The 19310-nt window shown below is 42.0% G+C and overlaps 2 protein-coding genes across 5 annotated transcripts in view; both read right to left on the minus strand.

Annotated features, from left to right (window-relative positions):
• On the minus strand, positions 1-13707 carry ache (acetylcholinesterase (Yt blood group)). The gene is made up of 9 exons (XM_088990054.1): positions 13558-13707; positions 8249-8738; positions 7160-7383; positions 6819-7079; positions 4716-4938; positions 4450-4650; positions 3171-3360; positions 2915-3093; positions 1-2806 (listed from the first exon to the last, which is right to left on the minus strand). Exons 1-9 carry the CDS (start codon positions 13705-13707, stop codon positions 2685-2687), a joined length of 2040 nt encoding a protein of 679 aa, XP_088846180.1. The 3' UTR covers positions 1-2684.
• sh3tc1 (SH3 domain and tetratricopeptide repeats 1) overlaps positions 13631-19310 on the minus strand; it is a 16485-nt gene continuing 10805 nt past the window's right edge. For 2 of the 4 annotated variants that reach the window (XM_088990037.1, XM_088990035.1), the window contains exons 19-20: positions 19013-19263; positions 13631-13764 (exon numbers count right to left, since the gene is read on the minus strand). In XM_088990037.1, coding sequence (XP_088846163.1) covers positions 13752-13764; positions 19013-19263 — 264 coding nt within the window. In that variant the 3' untranslated portion in view covers positions 13631-13751. Of the gene's footprint in view, positions 13765-16754; positions 19264-19310 lie in introns of those variants that run through there. The other 2 variants (XM_088990038.1, XR_016114204.1) reach the window with 2 other exon arrangements.

Here is a 19310-nt window from a genome sequence, read left to right on the forward strand (position 1 = left end):
TGCGTCTTTTTGGGGGTGAATTGGCCACTAGTTCCCAAAGTGCTGCTTATCCAAATGAGTTTACTGTCACCATACTGGGAGTCAAAGCAAAAAAAATCGTCTGGATGTCTGTTACTAAGTCATATCTCAAGGCACTGCTGTATATGAAAGATAAACTCGCATTTGAAGCTCTGAAGTTCGAAATGACAAAATCCGACAAAAATCCACACACTTGGGGACTCAAATTATATCAGTAGCTGAAATGTTCATTATTTTTTTTGAATAAGGAAATAATTGAGTTGAACACAAATGGCCAGATATTAATCCAAGGGTAAAAACTTGAAGCAACATCCAGTCAGTTGCTCTCATGTGTGTTATGCAACTATGTGATTCTGTCTTTTCATCTTTCCATCACATAACGCCCCCCCAAACACACACACACACACACACACACACACACTCCCCACCCCAGTTCCGCCTCCTCCCTCGCCTTTTCCATCCATTCATCGTGCTCCACTGGCAGGCAGGCCAGAGGGTGAGCCAACGCTCTGTCACATCATCCCGACGCTGAGTGAATTACTCAGCCTCCATTAGTCTAACGAGAAAAGAGAGCGAGATGGCCAAAGGGGCACAGTAGTGAGAGCAAAGAAGGAGGCGGGACGGGGGACAGGAGAGGGATGACGGATAACGGGAAGCTGGACGGCAATTGATAGTGAAGGTTGGGAGCCACTAAGCACAAAAACTAATCACCGAAAGGATGTCTTGATTCCCTTTTCCAGGCAGCATCACTGCAAAATACGGCAGTCACAAACACAGAGCCTGCTTTGATTCCCGGCTCAACTAAAAATGTATTTCTAGTAATTGGATGAATGACTCCATTCTCCAAAATCATTCACTCATTCCCAACTATTTAATCACTGCATATGAATTCTGAGAGAGTATACTATTAATGAAATCATTGTTGCACAGGTTGCAGAATAAATGTTAAATAATAATAAATAGTAACAAATGAACCCTAAGAAGAGTGAGTGAAATGCCCAACCCACAATTCAATGACAATGAACCCCACAAACAGCAACAATAACCAATTGTTTGTAAATTAAATGTACTACAGTATGTTATAGTTATTTGGCGAGACAGCGATCTATTAGCTAGCTAGCTTTCTATTGAGTTACTTCTGGGTTGAGTGAACGCTGGCGCGTGTGGCTGCCGCTGCTCATCCACAGAAAAAATTATCCTGTCACTGTAAAATGACCTTATAAATGAAATGTATTATTATTATTAATAACAATAATAAGAAGAATCTTCTTCTTTTCCTTTGGGCTTTTCCCTACAAGGGGTCGCCACAGCAAATCAGTGGCCTCCATCTTTAGAGGTTTGATCCGCATGTTTGTTTTGGCCAAGCTTTTACGTCGAATGCCCTTCCTGACATAACCCTCTGTATTTATCCGGGCTTGGGACCGGCACAAGAAGACTTATGTCCCTTTGTGGCTACAGAACAAGCAACTCGCTCAGTAAAAGGCTCCCAAACACAAAATGGTCATTGGCACAGTAACATTCAAAAAATCAAAAACTATACTCACAAATAATAATAATAATCTTCTTTTCCTTTGGGCTTTTCCCTTCAAGGGGTCGCCACAGGGAATCAGTGTCCTGCATCTTCAGAGGTTTGATTCGCATGTTTGTTTTGGCCAAGCTTTTACCTCGGATGAATAATAATAATAATATTGAAAACTACCACACAAAAAAACATTTAGTAGTTATGTGTGGGTGCCACAAGAGGTTAGCAAAATATCCTTTTTTCTACTAGACAAAGTGACACAAGCCTGACCATATGAAGATATTCACACAACATTCAGTGGCCCCAAAATGACAGCAAAGCAAAACGTAAATAAACAATAGTAAGTCATGGTGGATATGATTAAAAAAAAGTACAAACCGATGACTTTGTAAATACATAGAATTCATTCTATTGTTTTAAACTGCGTGTATTTTACAGAACAAATCCAAACTTGCACTTTATGTCCGTCCCTGTTTTTCGCAAGAATTCATCCAGCAAATAAAAATAATTCAAAATATGTTTGACTACCTCATCAAAATTGCATTGTGGATGTTTATTTAGTGGATAGCTAACACTCACTACAGTTGCAACAGCACTATCAAATCGTACAGTCACTACTTAGGCCACTACATACTAGAGAGGGAGCGATTCCTGATCAAAATGGCTTCCATTGACGATGAAGGACACGATTGTTTGTTTTGTTTTTACATCCATGGGGGAAGATTAACCAACACCAAAATAATCAAACCCTGATGTGTTGGGGGATAAAAACAAAAAACAGTGCGATATGACAGCAAATCAGGCTATTCACTTCTGTAACACACACACACACACACACACACACACACACACACACACACACACACACACACACACACACACACACACACACACACACACACACACACACACACACACACACACACACGCATGTTGTATTTATGTGTCGTCAATAAATTAACTTGAATCATTCAAAAATAATAAATAAAGATGTACAGTGTTTGAAAATTCGATGTACTGCTGTCAATAAAGTCGATAGGAGGAAATAACCTTGCCCACTCCGTCAGGACTCTCTCTTGCGGTTTCAACCCGCCAGCGTCCCCCTTGGGGACGCCCGCCTAACCCACCTCCCTTCCCGAGAATCTCAGAGATCGGTGCAGCGCTCCTGCTTGCTGTAATGGTCAAACTGGCTCTTCCAGTGCATCATGTAAGAAGACCAGCGGTGGAATTCTACTTTCCATTGGCGCTCGGCCTCATCGATGTTGTCTAGGGGGGAGGAACATGACAGTAGCATGCTTTTAGCTCGAGTATCCATACTTTGGAGAACTGCGATTTCCCGCCACCACTGCCACTTATTTACTCAGTAGATCTTACCTGTAATGTTGAGAAGGCGTGGCAGGAAGTGGTTCCAGAAGGCGCACATCTGGTTCCTCAAACCCCTGTGGACCTTGACAGGTTCCGTGTTGAGCGCCACATATTTCTGCTCGGCGACGGTGAACTGAGGCCATCGCTTCCTGCTCTCCACCGTGCCGTCCACGTTCACGTTGGGATTGCTACGGACGGGACGGTGACCAGGTTGATCCAATTGCCGCCCCCCCCCCCCCCAATAACAAATTCCAACATATCTTACCCGGATCGTGCAAAGTTGGCCCAGTATCTCATGGTGCGGCGACTCAGTTTCTCTTCCTCCTGTGTGTAGTTGAATCTTTTTTCCAGGGGAAGGCCAAAGACAAACTCGATCTCGTAGCCGTGAATGACGCCCATCCACTCGGGCCAGGGCAGGTTGGACGCTCGGTGGTCGAAAAGGTAGAGAAAGACCCCTGATTGCAGACCATGGGATGAGAAGTTTGGAAGTGTGGATGAAAGACAGCATGATGTGTGAAACAATCAACATTTTTTTTTTGTTTGTTTGTTTTAAAGTCCTGCGGTGGCCGGCAGTCATTCTCGGATTGCTTTAGGAAGGATGGGTTTAGGCAGTGGCGGATCGTCAAGGCCTGCAAAGCCATGAATTCTTATTAAATAATTCAAATTGTCTTCTAGCTTCCTTTCATTACTTTTCCCCTGTTGCGTTGCTTCCAAACGTGTGTTTTCGTATTTAAGCATTCATTGTTACCAGGGTCAGAAATCTACCTGGACGCCTTCACAATGAGTCCTGCAGGCCCTGGAGCATAAAAATAAATGTCAATGAGACTGTTGCTTTAACCAATCAGATTTGGAGTTGGCAACCCAAGAGAGGTACCAGGGCCTTAATGCAGGCCGTGGTCAACGTCAGAGTTTTGCTCTGATCACTCGCCGCTCGTGACAAGAGCATACTGGCCAGAGCTAGCACACTGTATCGGTCGCGAGCTGCATAAGCAAATATATTGTGTTGATTTAATAGCAGTTTTGTCAACCCAAAATTGCTGAAGGATGAGAAGAAATGGATGTGGTTGGAGATTTACTGTTAAAGCCATTTTCAAGATGGACTTTTCAAGAAAAAAATGAGCACCATTAAGAAAGGTCGGTCAGTTATTTCTCGGCTAATGGTACCCTCTAGTGGACTTGTAAATCACACCACACTTTTTTCAGTCTGGATTGATTCAGACATAGCACTAGTGAAGGCCTAGCGATGAAATCCACGGCCCGCCACTGGATTTAGGCGACCATTGCATTAGATTAATTTGACTTGCCGCTTAACATAAGTTAACGTCATACCTTGTCGGCTTTAAGGTCCAAATTTTTCCACCTAGTGTCCGACTACTTTTTGTAAAGATGCCCCAAGATGGAGTCAAAGCAAAATATTGATATTAGACATGAGCCGATTTTTCCAGCAAATACTGGAAGACAGCTTCCAGAAAACTATCAATGAATAAGTCAATTAGTGAAATGGAACGTATCCTCGATACTGAACGGTGAGGGAGTGAACGTACCGGCGTTGGATTTGAGAGCGTTGTGCTGAGATAAGGCGCGAGCAAAGAAAGCCAGTGGGCAGATGACGTTATGGTCGCCCACGATGTCGTCCAAGGCGTCGCGGTTCTTGGCACCGTTGTTTTCGTCCATCCAGTCAGTGTACTGAAGCACCACCGCCTCCAGCCCAATGTCGTTAGCATGCGGCACGCTCAGCTTTGTGCCTTACGGAGAGAGAGAGAGCCCACCGTTCAAAGGCTGAGCAGGAATTCCATAAAAAGAGTCTCACCTTCCAGAAAGTCCCCCCTGGAGATGAGGCTGTCGTTGTCCTTGCTAAAGCCGGGCGCGCCGTACAACAGGAAGTAGGTGCCCTCATCCTGATTGACTCCGAGAAGCACTTGAGTGTCCTTAAAGTTGCCCGCGTTGAGCATGGCCTCCGGCGTGTCAGGCACAAAGTCGCCGTCCACCACGGGGACGAAGGAAAAGCGAAAGATGGACATCCAAGGGAGGACCTGCTCGCAAAATGGCACAAATGTGCTTGACAGACAAGTTCGACATGCGTCAAAATGATGCCGTAAAAAAGCTGACATTCTCCCATTAGCCTTATTTTAATGTACAAAATCCATTAAAAAAAAACAACAGCAACAACATACTGTTATCGAAGCGAGTTAACTCATTGACTGCCAGACGATGTGCAAAAAATGTGTCCATTCCAGTGCCAGGGCTATAAAAAAAAACTTACTCTTTTCTTTCATCAGAATAAAATAGTTAATTCCTAAGTTATATGGGTCTGGAGTTATCTGATCTTGAAATGGGGGCGGCTGTACAAAATACAATACATACATATTGATTCATATAATAATAATAATAATAATAATAATAATAATAATAATAATATATTTCATTTATAAGCGCCTTTCAAAACTCTCAAGGACACTTTACAGTCACAGGATATTTTTTTCTGCAGGTGAGCAGCGGCAGCCACACGCGCCAGCGTAACCCGGAATATAGTGCTTTAACAACAGCTGAGGCTGTAACAAAGCGCTAACATGAAAATAATGGAAATGCTGCCCCCTCGTGGAATGGAAAAAAAACATTGCCAGAGATCTTACCAGCGCATGAGAGGCACCCGCACAAGAAAAACCAAACCCGAAAAAAATTGGGAATGGCGCTCCACGCCATGCTTTTCAATTCCCGAATAAATTTGGGAATGGCAGCAAATGAGTTAATGTACACAATCCATTAAAAAAAAGCTAGTTAAAAAAAATAAAGCTAGTTAACATTCTGTCGACGGTAGGTGTGCCCATCAAATCTTAATATTTCTGTTTTTAGTTGAGTCACTAAAATAATGAGGGAATTTCCATTTTGACAAGGCAAAACTCCTCCTGCTCACCTGCAAAAAACTTTTATGTTCTTATCATGTGTTGGAAAGTGTTTTGAAAGGCACTTATAAATGAAAGTATTATTATTATTATTATTATGTCCGCGATGTCATTTATTTATTTTATACATCTTGTCAATTCTTGCTCAGTTTTGCTACTTGGAGGCAGCAACTGCATTAATTTGGATATCAAAATACTGTGGTCGCTTTCAATAGAAATAAATGTCGTAAGCAATATTTGATACTTCAAGATTTTGACTTTTTTTTTCTCTCATCATTTTCACCCCCCCCCCCCCCCCCCCCCCCTCTCTCTCTCTCTCTCTCTCTCTCTCTCTCTCTCTCTCTCTCTCTCTCTCTCTCTCTCTCTCTCTCTCTCTCTATATATATATATATATATATATATATATATATATATATATATATATAGTAAAGTCTCGTTATATCGATATTCAAGGGAGTCCGAAAAAATATCGATATAACCGGGACTATCGATATATCCGACCCTGCGCGCATGTAATTTTCTCCGTGCGTGCATAGAAATAATATCGATATAACCGGGACTATCGATATATCCGATATCGATATAACGAGACTTTACTGTATATATATATATATTATAAATCTAAAAAAAATTATATCTATCTATCTATCTATCTATCTATCTATCTATCTATCTATCTATCTATCTATCTATCTATCTATCTATCTATCTATCATAATAAATTTCATTTATAAGCGCCTTTCAAAACTCTCAAGGACACTTTACAGTCACAGGATAATCAGAATCAGAATCATCTTTATTGCCAAGTATGTAGAACACACAAGGAATTTGTTTCCGGTAGAACACGCTGCACTAGTATCGTCGTCAAAAAAAACTGCTAAGTGGCACTATACAGTTTCATTTTGGCTACTGTTGAATAATCTATCTATCTATCTATATATATATATATCTATATATATATATATATATATATATTTTACCTGAAACTATATATTACCTGAAAATATTACCTGAAACTCCTGGTCAATGAGCTCCTGTGGCGTTTTGGTACGCAAACAGTCGACCAGCTCGGTGTCGTTCCCCCAGTTGCAGCCCACCAGTTTGGCCAACTGCGAGGCCCGCCGGCGGGCCTCGGCAGGGCTGACGGTGGCCCAGGGAGTGTTGGGGACCCCGCTCTGGAGAATTGCCCTGGTGAAGACAGGCCGGCTATCCGGAGATAAGAGGTGGAATCCCACCGAGGCGCCGCCGGCGCTCTCCCCGAAGATGGTCACCTTGTTTTTTTTCAAGCGGAAAAACTAGTCTGAATCACTCACAGTGAGCCGGCATCCAAAAATGACAAAAAAAACCAAACCTGTTTGGGATTTCCCCCGAATGAGTGGATGTTGTCTTGGACCCACTGCAAAGCCATCCTCTGGTCCAGCAGGCCCACGTTGCCCGGAGCCTCAGACGAGCCGTCCAAAGCCAGGAAACCGAAAGCGCCAATGCGATAGTTCATGGAAACCACGATGACCGTCTCCGTGTAAGCTAGGTAGCGGCCATCGTACACATCCAGTGATGAAGAACCACTGTAGAATCCTGCAAAAACACTTAAAAATTATTGTTTCACGTTGTGGTAAAAAAAAAAAATCACCACCTGCAATTCAGATGGCTTAGTTTTGTGATATTTATTTAAAAAAAAAGCGATGTGAATTCTGGCCAGTAAAAGAACTTTGATAATTAGATTGCATATGTGCGCACACCAATCTGGAGATATGGCTGTTTGTAAAATTTACTCATTCACTGCCAGACGATGTGCAAATACGTGTCCACTCCAGTGCCAGGGTTTTTGTCATTTTCACTTAAATTGCAGCAGAAACATTCAATGCAGCGTAAAAGACCTTGAACTCTTCTTTCATCAGAAAAAAATGAGTTAATTCCAAAGTTATATGGGTCTGGAGTTATCTGAGCTTGAAATGGGGGCGGCTGTACAAAAGGCAAATGCTGCTTCCTCGTGGGAGGGAAAAACAGTGCCAGAGGTCTGACCAGCACTTTATCTGTCTGGTCAGCACATTATCGGCACCCTCGCATGAAAAACCAATACCTGAACAAATTCGGGAATGGCGCTCCACGTCATGCTTTTCAATTTTTGAATAAATTCGGGAATGGCAGTGAATGAGTTAATGAATCACAATCATTAGAAGTTCAGAAGTTCTAGTCAGCTTTTCCTGATGATGTTTTCCTTCGTACTTTTCGGCAGCCTCACTGAACTGTTCCCCTTCTTGTCTTTTCATCAATTTTAAGAAGACGTCCAATTTTTCGCAAGATAACTGCTGTGTCAGGAAAAGCCTCCGAGAACATCAAAACTTTACTCTGGGCATGTGTGTGACTTTGATTGTCCCTTTACTCTCAACATGCTGACAGTCTCAACTGCAGCTATAAGAAAGAGTTGGACGCATCGTACCTCCGCCGTAGATCCACACCATGACGGTGAGATTGTGAGGTCTGGTTGACGGCGGCACCCACACATTGAGGTAGAGGCAGTCCTCACTCATCTCCCTGTTGGGGTTCCACATCTCGCTGCCCGTGAAGCCGGGGAAGGTGGTGTCCACAAACTGGTAGCAGGCGTTGGGGTAGTGACGGGCGTCATACACGCCCGTCCAGTGACGCTTGGGCTCGGCCGGGCGGAAACGGCCCTTCCCGACGGGCGGCTCGGCAAAAGGGATGCCCAAGAAAGCCGTGACGTGACCCCGCTCCAGAACGGGCATGTGGATGCCCCGCACTCTGCCCGCTTGGGTCACGACGATCACGTCCGCCTCACTCTGAGATGATGTGCTCGGAACCAAAAGGGAGAAGAAGACGAGCGGGAAGAAGGGAAGGATGGCGCTCTGCATGACGGCGAGCGAGCGGCCAAACATGGCGGAGGGGCTCGTCGCTCTGTTTCCCCCGCAGAGCTGCAGACGGACAGACACAGGTGGAGACGGGCTAATTGGATGGAGAAGAGCTCCAAAGTGGAAGAATAAATCAGATGAGGGCATAAAAACAAGGACATTCAAGGAACGTGAACTTGAGCTTAGGGTAGGAGACGGTTATGCCAAGAAAGACAATGTCACGGCAAAAACAAGGACGACGGAGGTCGATTCTTGCAAATTGCAAAGAGTTTGTTCAAATTATACTCGAGTTCAACTCAGAAAATAACCAATATGTTCATGTCGTATTCGGGAATAATCCTACAAAGCGGTGAATCTCGTCATATAAAATGTTGCCGGTATCGCGCAGCGCTGATCTGTTCTATTTTTAACTCCAAAGAGGTGATAATGGGTTCATCTATTTCCATCTCTTTATTCATCCTTTGCAACTGAACCCGTGATGGAGTGCATTTATTATTATTTTTATTCTATTTCAAATCATCGAAAAGGGGAAAAATGACTTCAAAATAAAATTTTGGCTGGTAAACTGAAATTTGAATATACAGTGAGACCTCAACTTACAAACACCTTAACTTACAAACTTTTCGTCTTACAAACGTCAAATTTATGAAAATTAAACCTTATAATAAGCACTATTTTCATAATACACACCCACCACGGCTGGCGGAGTGATCTTCGGCGGAAGCACACGGCCGAACAGCACCAGAGGTTTAGTTACCAACAGTCCTTATGGAAGGTGACTCTCCTTCCATAAGCCATCAACGACCATCAAAAAGGTAAATAAAAGCACAGTTTATTTCTTTAATTACAGTCCTCATGTAATGCGCCTCTCTTTCCAAACAGCAATTCCCTTTGACCTTCGACCTCCAACGCCATTCCATCAAGCCATAAATGACCATCACAAATGTAAATAAAGTGACTTTATGATACAATGCAGTGTATTTCTTTCATTACAATACAATAGCACATGTATTATACATAGATTAAGGTATGTTGTGTGTGGTTTTAAGGCTTATCTAGTTGAAAAGTATATTTTATTGAAACCCGGGAATTGATTATTCCCATTTTAATGGTTTCCTATTGGATTTTTTTTTAGATACACACTTTTCGCCTTACACACTCTGTCTGGGAACCAATTAAGTTCGTAAGTTGAGGGCCCACTGTAGCACTAAATAGCTTACTAGTGCGTCGTCATTTGTAGTTATTGTTATCAAAAACAACCTTTGGCGCCGTGTGCAAGCCAGCGGCATGGCCAAAATAGATCCCTCTATACAACAGAGCAGGAATGTTCCAAAATAGTGACCATACCCTACACACGCGCACGTACACAGTTGGCCCCGGATGTTAATTTTGTCGCTATGGTAACCATACATTACAAAACCTAAATAGACTCATGGAAACAGACAGGTGGTCGATATCTGTAGTATCGTAGCACGTTTACGAGACAACTAAAGGCCGACTTGACTTCCAGCTGTTGGGTTTTATTTTGACAATAAGCAAAGCGGTTTCCTCCCACCCGTCGGATGTTGACATTGTGGCTTCAATACAAGCGAGCGACACTGTGCGTGGGCACGACGGAGGGGGTCTCGGAGCGATTGGCAGCCCCGCCGGTGAGGACACGAGGGGCGGCTGGATCTTATTTTAATAGATAGTTTGAATGTAGATGGAGGAGAAATGGACAAAGCCTCTGAAAAGATTGATTCTGGAAGAAATGTCTTAAGTAGAGACGCGTTTTCCATGTAAAGGACCTAATCCGTCCAAGCCCTTCAAAAATGTCTCCGTAAATGTCTTCTAAAGATTAAAAATGCCTCAAAATATGTAACAAATACATGTTTCGATTGCTGCACAATAAATTAGATTCGACTTTATTTACCTCACAGTGAAGACATTTACATTTCACAGCAGCAAAAACAAAATACAGGAGCTGCTGTAAAAATGAGAATTGTGCACAATGTATAAAATAAAATGAAAATAAAGAATATTAAAAAAACAGATTCATGGACGTTAGATTTTGTTGGCTTTTGACTCATTCTCTGCCATCCCCGAATTTATTTGGGAATTGAAAATATGACGCGAAGCGCCATTCTCAAATTTTTGGGGGTTTTGGTTTTTCTTGCGGGGTGCCGATAAAGCGCTGGTAAGACATCTGGCAATATATTTCCCTTCCACGAGGGGACAGCATTTCCCTTTTTTCCATGATAGCGCATTGGTACAGCTTCAGCTGTTGTTAAAGCGCTATATAAAACAATATGTATGTATTGTATTTTGTACAGCTGCCCCCATTTCAAACTCGTCTAACTCCAGACTCATATAACTTAGGAATTAATTCTTTTTTCTGATGAAAGAAGAGAGTCTAAGATGTCTTACGCTGCATTGAATTGTTATGTAGTCAACAACAAAACTCAAATTCTGTGGGCCCTGAAATTTGAGTGATAATAACAAAAACCCTGGCACTGGAGAGGACAATTTTTTTTACATCTGGCAGTGAATCAGTTAAAAATGCTAACTCGCTACTTTTCATAACTTGAAATTTATTTCATAACAAGGGGCAATATTTTCCCGTTAAGGTGTTTTGTGACTTGTATGAAGAGACGTTTGTAAGTAGAGGTACCACGAAAGCTCACCCGTCTTCCCATAATGCAACAGTGCATTTCAGCACCAAAAGCTAAACTCATATAGAATGCATGTTGATAGTGGACTGTTTACTTTATTGCATTAGAGTTTTGTACGGTACTACAAACATTTACTGCGCTTCTTTACGCACGTCCTATACTGTGTTCCACTAAATTTGGCCTTATAAATATTTTTTGTACTCATACACATGTAAATTTACAAATACATGTAGTGTTTGCTACATGGCAGTTTTTTTTTCCAATCGTGGGTGTTCCCGGTCTGCATTAACTGCAATAAATGAGGGATTACTGTATATTCAATTTCTCATTTACGACCCAAAGTTTTACTTTGAAATCCTATTTTAAAGTCATACAGTATTTGATCCAAGGTATTGGGAACGACAGAAATATTTGCTTTATTTTTTTTCTTTCTTCTCTACATATGATTTATGGAAAGAATTATGAGGAGTGGGCAGGAATAATCCCCAAAGAGAGCTTGCTGGAGGCTGGTGAGGGGGTCGGGTGGGGGGGTCTTCCCTGATATTTTGGATGTGTACAAAACCATTGAGGTGCCGTGTGCATTTGTGTGAAACTGTTAGAAAGAGGAGGGTGTGTTTGTGGGGGTGTCAGGAGAAGGAGGGGGGCACCAAGTGGAAAGAAAGTGTGTCACTTCTCAAATTAGACCAAAGAATTTGTGTATGAAGTTCACAGGAGGATTGAATTCACAGGCCGGGATGGTGGCAAGCGGGAAGGGGCATGTCATAAGTTTCCACGTCCCATGTATCGCACCCCACCATGGAAAACACTCACTGATTAACACTCATCAATTCATAATGTACCTGTCCTTTAAAAAAATGGATGCAAGGCAAATGTGGCTTTTTTTGTCACTGCACTGTAAATGAATAACCACTGAGATTCACTTCAGCTTTACCACAAAGCCAATGTGAAACAAAGCCATTGTCGCCAATCGCATGATTCGGATGCGGATGCGCCTTTTTGTGGATGCTTTTAAGTGTCAACAAGCCAATAAGCCGGCGACTTATTCAAGGGCTTGCACAGCGACTTGACTGGCAGCGGGGGAATTTTTCCATCTGGCAACAGCGCCGGTGCATAAACATAAACACGCAAACCCCACATCGTCAAAACACTCAATTAGGACCGCAACGAATGACTGTTTTTAAGATGGTTTATTCTGTCAATTATTTTTTAAAGTTATACCTTTGTTGGAAAAAAAGCATTTCACTATTTCAAATTGACAGTACAGAAGATGATGCTTTGTCCGTAACATACATCAGAAAATGGACAACAATTATTATTCGTATTCCAAAGCCAAAACAGATGTTTGCAATTTTCTTGTGTTAAAAATACACACCAGATATTTTTAAAATGTCAGGTTTAACGGACACCTAAAGAAATCAGATGATATTTACTGTTTGGAGGATAAAAATTCTGAGGATTGCTGTTGTCATTCGCATGCATGTCGGCGCCGAGTGATTTGATTAATTATTTTGGGCAACTGGCTGAGGTTGCTTTTGTTTTCTCAAGACTTTGATTTTGCGCTTAGAAAGTGACAACATGAGCAGAATGCTTTTTACGTTTGGTTATAATGTGGGAATGTAGGAGGAAGATGGACGACTCAGTAATATAAACTTTTGCGAAGTCCACGCAGTATTGGGAAACCACATCCTGACAAGTCTGAAGAAGATATGCTAGTTAAACATTCATGCATGCATCACACTACACTGAAATAAAATATGGATTTAATTGTGTAAACAGTGTGGGGTGGGGAGGTGAAAACAGGTTTGGAAAAGTATCACATTATCATATTTTTTGTACAACGTGTGGGACTAAGAACATTCAATATAATAATTCTTAAAATTCAATATTTTGGCTTGTATGTTCAGGCCAAGCCAACATAAACAAACGGAGCAATCGGATTCGTGTGCATCATTCCGTCATCGAGCAAAAGTGAAAGCCTGACTGTGCACTGTTCTGGTAACCATGGCTACGGGTGATGTTGCAAAGATGAATTTAAAAGGGCATCATGTCATTTTACGTCGAGTATGCTTACTACGCCAAGCGGACGGACCGGATGAGGCCGGCGCAGGTTGTCATCTACTATCCTCCTCTCCTCTGCCGCTTACGTCAACAGACAGTCCACGCAAATGGTTCCAATATCGAGTGCGTGTAATTTGAATCATGGATGTGCTTTTTTTTTTGCTGCGACCTACCTGGCTTTCCTTGGGTGGCAAAGCGAAAGTGCGAGCAGGTAGTACTTCCGCCTTCTCCTTCCTCTTTTTCTTCTTTCTCGGGTGTATAAATGTACAGTTGTGGACGAAATGTCTCGCGGTTCCTTCCACGGGCTGTAGTCGTGCTCGCATCCAGCAGCAAAAACAACAGCAGCAAGAGCAGCAGCAGAAGAACGTCAACACGGGAGTCTGGAGGGAGAAGGGGGCGGGGGGAAGTGAAAGGGCTCGCTAAGTCTCGCGAGAACACTTCCTTGTACAGTCGTGCTCGACAGCTTGGGTTGTCTTTTGTCGCAAAGATGTCACGTTCAAGATAAGAAGTAAAAGCTCAACGGCAAGAACCTAATAATTAATTTCTTACTTTGCTACTCTAAATCGCTAACAACAAAAAATGGCGTTGTTCAAAAATAGTCTGGACAAGTTATGGATGTATATATACTGGATATACAACTTTTTTAAAACATAACTGTTGCACATTGCAATTATATAAAGCATCAACACCAAACAAACAGGACAGATTACAGCAATTTACAATCACGTATTGTAAATTACTGTCCTCAAAGCCATAGTGATATTGTAGCCGTTGAGAAAGGAGCACACACGACTGAATGTGGAGACGTGTTTATTCCAACGTCTAACAAGTGGATCTGACTTGAACATAGAAAATTGCAATAAGATATTCTCAACCTAAACACGCCCCCACAAAAAAAGACTTTATCAACATTGCAGGGATAATACTAGTGGGCCTCAATCGGCAGTACATATGCACCTAAAAGCTAGCAACCACGCATTTGACGACAATGAGGTTAAAATCTTAGCGAAGGAACATAGATGGTTTGAAAGGGGAGTAAAAGAAGCAATTTTCATAAAACAACTAAATCCTTCATTAAACCGGTATGGTGGGGTGAGGTTCAATTTGGATCGTTCGTACAACAGCCTACTTAGGCAAAATAGGATTAGGAATACTGATGAGGTGATACAGGTCGAAGTGGGGTAATCAGGCCAGTCGTTAGTCAGAACGATAGGAACTATCGGTGGAGCAGCTGCAGAGGGTAGTCTTCTGCTCCCCACAACCTGAGAGCAGGGACCTATCATAGCAGAGTCCGGCACCGCCATGTCTGGACAGTAGGGATATATATATATAGATAGGGCCTAAACTACCAGTAAGACTTTAGTTTGCTGATGAAGTTTCTTGGATAAGAAGCGAAACGTCCGACACCTTCAAGAAGTACAGATGACTGCTGAAGAAACCTTTTCATCGATGGAACACTCCTGTACGACTGAGAGCTTACACAGACGTAATGTATTATTATTATTACTTGTGGCGTCACACCTGTGCGCCACGAGTAAGCCTTTCAAGTGCGCCGTTCAAAGGCGCCTTTCAAGTCTTCTTTCAAGTCTTTCAAGGGCATCAGTGCCCTGACGCGGGAGTGCTGTATAAGTAGCCTTCGCGGCGACAGAGGGATCGGACTCACAGAGACTCACGCAGATTCAAAGAGACTCGCAGAGACCCGCACAGGCACGCCCGGCTCATGCCGGGCCTCGGATGGAAATCACAGCACGGCAAAATGACTTGCTTGACTCCACACCACGATGAAGCTCTTGGACTCATTACATCTGCGTGTCACTTGCCTGGGAGATCTGACAACGAACCAACTTACGAATAAAGAGAAACATCAAACTCTTCATACTTCAGTACATTTTAGTGTTTGTATGGCACAGGAGTTGAATCAACACTTCTACTTTTAATGATACCGGCCAAAAGTGTGACAAATTACAATCCTACAGCGCTCGTCTTTAGTCAGGTAGGAATCTCAAGAAGAGGCCAAGTATGAGGGGAATATACGAGGCACTGCGGTGGACAGATTTTAATCAACTTAAGTGCCATCGAGCTGACCTGTCCCGCCTCTGTTCTCCTTCACGTACATTAAAACACGCAAGCTCATAAGCGGACGCAGGGATCGTAGTGGGAATCTGGTGCAGTACAAATGTTGTATTACTGCATTAATTGTCCATGAATCCAATCACACTTAACAAAATACGTATTATATTAAATTGTTTCATGACACCCCAGGTGAAGTTCACTGTAAAAATGAACACACAACATAAAAATATTACACACAATGTTAATTTATATCCAAGACATGCTTAGTTTTAAAAAACATCACCAGTATTAATGTTGAAGTCAATGTTTTTACATTTAGCATCTCTTTAACATGCTAACAATAAACTAGCATCAACCTCAGGGGTGTTATTCCTTCAAATAATTCAGTCACACACAAACACCGTCGGAACACATATCCACGAGTATAAAAATATCCAAAGGCAAATATTGTAAGTTATCTGTAATAAAATAGTTTAATGAGAGAACAGTCATTTCATCTGAGCTGTATGTCATGCATATTAGCATATTTGACAATAAAGTTGACTTTGACTTATTTGCAAATTTCTTCTTCTACCTTCCTAGTCTCATTGTATTTACTCCATGAATCCGTGGCACCACACTATCCCCAATAGGTCAATACGTGAACTGCAGGAACAGACGAGATTTTCAATTGATTTGTCATTGATAATAACACGTACATGTAATTTATAAGCGCCTTTCAAAACTCTCAAGGTCACTTTACAGTCACAGGAGAGGTTTTTCTGCGGGTAAGCAGCGGCAGCCACAAGCACCAGCGTTCACTCAACCAAGTAAAAAAATAAACAAAAAAAATAAATGTATACCTAAGATCCCAGGCTATGTCCCAAAAGGTGTGAAAATAAAAACATAACAAAATAAAATGTTTTAAAACTATGATGAAGAGATAAGGAAGATGCCTTAATGTGATGCAAAGATACAACCATGCAAAGCTGCAGTCGAATTAAAAAAAATGTAATTTCACAAATGTAGTCATTTTGTGCTCAACAACAAAAAAAAAGTATTCAATGTGTAAATGAAGTTTGTTTTGAATTTTATTATTTCGGAGTTGAATAAATAACGAGTTGTAAAACCAATGTACTGTACATTATTTTTTTCAACCTCAATCCAAAAAAAATTTTGGTTTTCTTTAAATGCCTCACCTTCCTTAGTTGCCTTGACTTTCCGTCCTAGTTGGACAACTGTTTGTCCTAATGCGAGTCTATCTCAAAGATGCGCGATGTGGAAAAAGCCACAGAAGCAAATCCAACAAGCACCCAGATCAGTTGCGTTATTTATTTATTTATTTTATGGCAACTGTCCACGGCATATGCTTTGGTGTCCATGTAATAGCCTTTCGCTGCACCCCGACTGCTGATCCAGACCTCTTATTTAATTGCCACTGCAGCAACACTGACTGGGCACAACATCAAACTCTCTTGCTGCCTTCTTCCATACCTCCATCCACCCTTAAAGGACAACCGATTTCACTTTTTTGTTTCTTAACTGACACCAGAAAAACGTTTTATAGCATCTAAAATACAGAAAACACGCAGTATGATATTTTTATTCAAATGCAAATAACCAATAAAAATGACTTAAAGTGTCCAAAATCTGCAAACAATTGAGCTGCGAATTGGGCATTTTCAGAAAGTCCCGCCCCCAGTTTGTGACATCACGCCAAGACATCTTGCATTGCTTGAGAATGAAAACAATGTCTTTAGATTCGGAGAATATGCTTTCTTGTTCCACCTCCAGTTATGAATATGATTCAAATAGTTTTGAAGAGGAAAGCATACATGTCTGCACTCGATTAAAGAATTTATTCCATGCCATTTTGAGGCAACATTGGGGAGAAACGATCACCAGAAAAGAGGCACAAAATGGCGACCTCCTGTGGCCACCTCCGTTTCCATAGGCTGATAAATTCCTTATATGGAGCTTGGACGCCCTCTTCTGGCGGCTTTTGGGTGCAACAGAAGGTTTTCAGACCAAACAAGACAGCAAAATACATTGACGTGATGGAAGGATGTGTTTTTTTTTTTCGGTCAGGGGGTGTTCCTTCAGTGATGTCACGTACTGACTCGTCACCAACTCAAAAACAAGACTTCCTGAATATTCAGCGCGAGTCTTAAAACGTAAAATATAGCTATATGCGGTGGAATCTTTTTAAAACACGCTCAGTATAAGTCATTTGAAGCCATTTTACAAATTATGGACACAACTTGTCCGGAGACGTCGGTTGTCCTTTAAACTGCCATGCCATTCCCTCCCTCCTACCCGACGGCTTGCCGACTTGGGTTTGCTGACGCACAATTTGTGACTTTCACTTGGATTCGTTGGACTGCGTGGAAAGCAAAAGTAATATTGAGAGTGGGAAAAAAAACACCTCCAGTAATGCTAACATTTAGCACATAATGACGTCCCTCTTTGGACTCAAGTCTCCAAAGGACGTCCGCACCACGCGGCAGCTAAATATACTCCTGTGAACCATTACTATAAACCAATGATCTAATTATGTCAGCCTTCTGATCCCATTGCTCGGTCTGACTGATATTTTTAGCGCCTTTTCAGAGTATTTTTTTTCTCCGTTGTGTTTTGGGCATCTTGTCTTTTGCAGCTCGCAGTTTACATTCAACACAAGCATATTTTACATTTGCATATGACCAGATTGTTTCATCCAGTTATGATTTACTTTCACTCAAATCAATTTTATTTTATTTCATGCGTTGTGCGTTGATATATTTTAGCTGCTGAGTTGCATCTCGGCAGGCCCAAATTCTTCCCGTGAAACAAGATTACGCTGACCCTCAGTGGCTAAACACTAATATTACTCGAGGCTGCATAAGTTGCCGATTTGATGATTTAATTAAAAAAAAAACAGGCCCCATTAAGTCATTTTCAGAATCTGGGATGATTCATAAGGGTTACATTTTTTAAGCTCTACAATATTGCAAAGAGAAAGAAATGTAAAAATATACAGATTTAACTTATTCATTGCCAGACATGTGCAAAAATGTGTCCACTCCAGTGCCAGGGTTTTTGTCATTGTTACTCGAATTCCAGGCCCCACAGAATATTGAGTTTTAGAACTACATAAACATTCAATGCAGCGTAAGAAACCTTACTCTCTTGTTTCATCAGAAAAAAAGAGTTAATTCCTAAATTATATGGGTCTGGAGTTACATGATCTTGAAATGAGGGAGGCTGTCCAAAATACAATGCAATACATACATATTGGTTTATATCGGGCTTTAACAACAGCTGAAGCTGGAGCAAAGCACTAACGTGGAAAACGGGAAATGCTGCCCCCTTGTGGAAAAGAAAAAAAAAATTGCCAAAGGCCATGGCCAGCGCTTTATCGGCACCCAAACAAGAAAAAAACTAACCCAAACAAATTCGGGAATGGCGCTCTACGTCCCATTTTCAATTCCCGAATATATACATTCGTGAATGGCAGTGAATGAGTTAATACCATGCAACACAGCAGATGTGCTGAAAAGTTGTCCAGTCGTGCAGTGATAATCTGACATTCCTTACTGTCTCCCCAGCGGCTCCAAGTAAACTGCCACGCCGGCGTGGTCCACCGCCGTGTTCATCCTCCTCACGTTGAGCTCTGCGGCGAGGCCTCGGGATCTCTTATAAAAAAAGAGCGAGAGCTGACGGTCCATCAGGAAGTTGTGGTAGAGGGTGGCGAGGCGGGTGCACAGAAGCAGCTGAGACTTCTTGTTTCCTACATCCATGGCCGCGGCCAGAGCTAAGTGGTAGTAGCCTGCCGCATCAAAAGGCTCCTGGGACAAAAAAAATGATGATGGGACCAAAACAACAGTCAGGTGGG

This window comes from Hippocampus bargibanti, linkage group LG02 (genome assembly GCF_051943395.1).
Source record: "Hippocampus bargibanti isolate YZ-2025 linkage group LG02, ASM5194339v1, whole genome shotgun sequence".
In the NCBI taxonomy this organism is placed as follows: Eukaryota; Metazoa; Chordata; class Actinopteri; order Syngnathiformes; family Syngnathidae; genus Hippocampus; species Hippocampus bargibanti.

Excerpts from the sequence above, each read along its gene's own strand:
- ache (XM_088990054.1), bottom strand. The coding sequence starts at position 13,707 with ATGCGAGCACGACTACAGCCCGTGGAAGGAACCGCGAGACATTTCGTC. Across the intron at positions 7,080-7,159 it reads TCGGGGGAAATCCCAAACAG|GTGACCATCTTCGGGGAGAG; the intron begins GTTTGGTTTTTT and ends AAAAAAAACAAG. Across the intron at positions 4,939-6,818 it reads TCATTGACCAGGAGTTTCAG|GTCCTCCCTTGGATGTCCAT; the intron begins GTAATATTTTCA and ends TTTTGCGAGCAG.